General features: G+C 42.2%; 2 protein-coding genes across 2 annotated transcripts in view; both read left to right on the top strand.

The window, feature by feature from the left end:
• The window catches only part of LOC105263191 (SET and MYND domain-containing protein 4-like), a 3,081-nt gene extending 2,563 nt beyond the window's left edge, over positions 1-518 (top strand). The window contains exon 3 of the mRNA XM_011299236.1: positions 499-518. Coding sequence (XP_011297538.1) covers positions 499-518 — 20 coding nt within the window. The remainder of the gene's footprint in view (positions 1-498) is intronic.
• A 118-nt stretch (positions 519-636) lies between these two features.
• The window catches only part of LOC105263192 (SET and MYND domain-containing protein 4-like), a 3,214-nt gene continuing 1,296 nt past the window's right edge, over positions 637-2,554 (top strand). The window contains exons 1-3 of the mRNA XM_011299237.1: positions 637-1,996; positions 2,206-2,367; positions 2,436-2,548. Of these exons, the coding sequence (XP_011297539.1) occupies positions 647-1,996; positions 2,206-2,367; positions 2,436-2,548 (1,625 nt within the window). The 5' untranslated portion in view covers positions 637-646. The remainder of the gene's footprint in view (positions 1,997-2,205; positions 2,368-2,435; positions 2,549-2,554) is intronic.

The raw sequence follows: 2,554 nt of genomic DNA on the forward strand, positions 1-2,554 counted from the left end.
TCAAAGAGAATCTCTCAATCTAAGATAGGTAGTGTAATTTGTTATAGAAGCATTTTTATAGGGGTAATTGATGTCTACAAAAAAACTATTTGAAAAATTTTGCTGCTTTCCGTAATTTTGGGGAATAAGAATCTAAAAATTCGAGGGTAATTTACAATCACTTCACCCTAAAAATATCTTTTTTCAATAAGTTTAATATTAATAAAGTTATTGAAAAAGGATATATTTTAGTAATGGTGTTGATGGAAACAAACAGTAATATATATGAATTTCAAATGATCCATAAAAGATGGCTGGTTGTGCTCGCCCTAGTTGCTAGGGGAACTGACTGATCTCCACTTGTAAATAAACTATTAGTATAAACTTTTCATTTAATAAACTTTTATAATCATTTCATTTAATACTGTATAATCCCAATGGCCCGCGTACAGTATGATCTTTGTTCTATGCCCAAGGAGTATCGTATGGCGCATCTAAAAATTTCGCTCACAATTTCAGAGATATTCCTGGAACACTAATCAAAGAGATAACTCGATATATCTCCCGTTATCACTTAGCTACTGAACTCATTAAATTTAACGCATTTTTATATTTAATTTGTAATATTATTTGAAATTTGAAAATTGATTCAGTACATGAAATCACGATGGACGCTCTTCTGGAAAGACTGAGCTGTAAGCTCCTCCAAGCTGGGAAACACAAGGCGTATCACACTGAGTACTCGCTCTTACAAAGTGACTCGGAACGTGTAAAGTACACCATACAACTCCTCATCGATTATTCAAGGCCCTTGCCCTCGAAGATAATTAGCAAGTCCTCTGAGGAGTCGTCACGCCTCCGCGAGATGGGCAACTTTGTCTTCTCAATGAAGATCGTAGACAGTTACCTCGACGTGTCAATCCAGAAATACACGGAGAGCATAGTCTTCGCCCCGACAGGCTCCGAAGAATTGTCCATTGCTTACGGGAATCGTTCAGCAATGTTGATTTTGGCTCGCCTCTACGACGATTGCCTCCTGGACATATCGAGAGCTCTCGCACTCCCTTACCCCGATAATTTGAAGGCAAAACTGTACGCACGCCAGGCACGATGCCTCATGGCTCGGGGTATATCTTCAAAATCCTCAAAGCAAGAACTAGAAAAGTGCCGAGAGAACGGTCGTCTGTGGCTGGATAAAATGGATCCAAAAAATACCACTAAATCTGAAGTTGAGAAGATTCTGAAGGGCACTAAGAGGTTTCCCGCCCAGGCACCTTACGTCAAATGGGACGCGACAAAAAATCTCCCCAAGTTAATCGATGAAAACAAGCAAATCCCCGGGTTATCTGCCAGCCTCGAGCTGAAGTACTCGGATGAATTCGGCAAACACATGGTGGCAACTAGAGATATTGATCCAGGAGATGTTCTCGGGATTATGGAGCCGTATGCTTGTGTCTTAGTCCCAGAGAAGATGCTCACACACTGCTGGGGTTGTCTGGAGCAGACTTGGAGCTCGATTCCCTGTCCAAATTGTGTTAATGTCATTTACTGCAGTGAGGAGTGCAGGGACAAGGCTTGGGAGGAGCATCATGATGTAGAGTGCCCGGTGATTGGGGTGCTGTTACACCAAGAGATGAGTAATCTAGGGCTTTTGAGTCTTAGGATAGCTATCAAGGCCATCAAACAAGCGGGGGGAATTGAGGAGCTGAGGAAGAAGGTGGAGAAGATCGAGGGCAGGACAGGAATACCCGATGGCTTCAATGGGAAAATTTTCGATGATAAGGACTATGCGAATGTTTATACACTTGCTAGGAACACTGACAAGAGATCCGTACCAGATTTGGTTGGCAGATCGCTCAATAGTGCCTTCATTGTTTACACACTGGCCACGAGGACTCGACTTTTCGGGAAGCAATTGCCTGCGGATTTGGAAGAGCTCAAGGAGAACGAGGACGTCATCTTCGTGGGAGGACTCATTATGAGGCATCAGCAAATTATTCCAAGCAACGTACATGGGGTGAGTGAATTTTCGCGCTCTTTCGAATTGATACATCGAAAACGACCGGTCCTAGTTGAAACATCTAGATAACTTTTTTAAAGATGTGAGGCTTTGCTCTAAACCTCACGGTTTTTGGGATTTTTGGGATGATAACGAGAGTGAAGAATTGTCCGGTGCTCTAGGAGTTGAGAGAGCTTTTATTAATTTATAAATATTTTATCGATTAGGTATCGGAAGAGGGTTTAGGGACTGATCCTGTTGAGAAAAGTGCTGCTCTGATGCCTGTCTACAGCCTGATCAACCATAGCTGCTGTCCTTCCGTCTGCAGAGTTAACCATGGAAGAAAAATGGTCTTATATTCTGAAACTGTTATCTCCAAGGGGGAGCAGGTGAGAACTTTTGTTCATTTTTTAAATTAAAGGCAGGCAATGGGGTATAATGGTGACCTTTTTCACAGGTATTCGATAATTATGGACTCCACTATGCAATGATGCCAAAGTCTTATCGACGCTTCAAATTGCTGCAGCAATTTCTATTCTTCTGTCAGTGCGAGGCCTGCATGTTGGACTGGCCCAC

The sequence above is a fragment of the Fopius arisanus genome, unplaced genomic scaffold (genome assembly GCF_000806365.1).
Source record: "Fopius arisanus strain USDA-PBARC FA_bdor unplaced genomic scaffold, ASM80636v1 scaffold00013, whole genome shotgun sequence".
Taxonomy (NCBI): Eukaryota; Metazoa; Arthropoda; class Insecta; order Hymenoptera; family Braconidae; genus Fopius; species Fopius arisanus.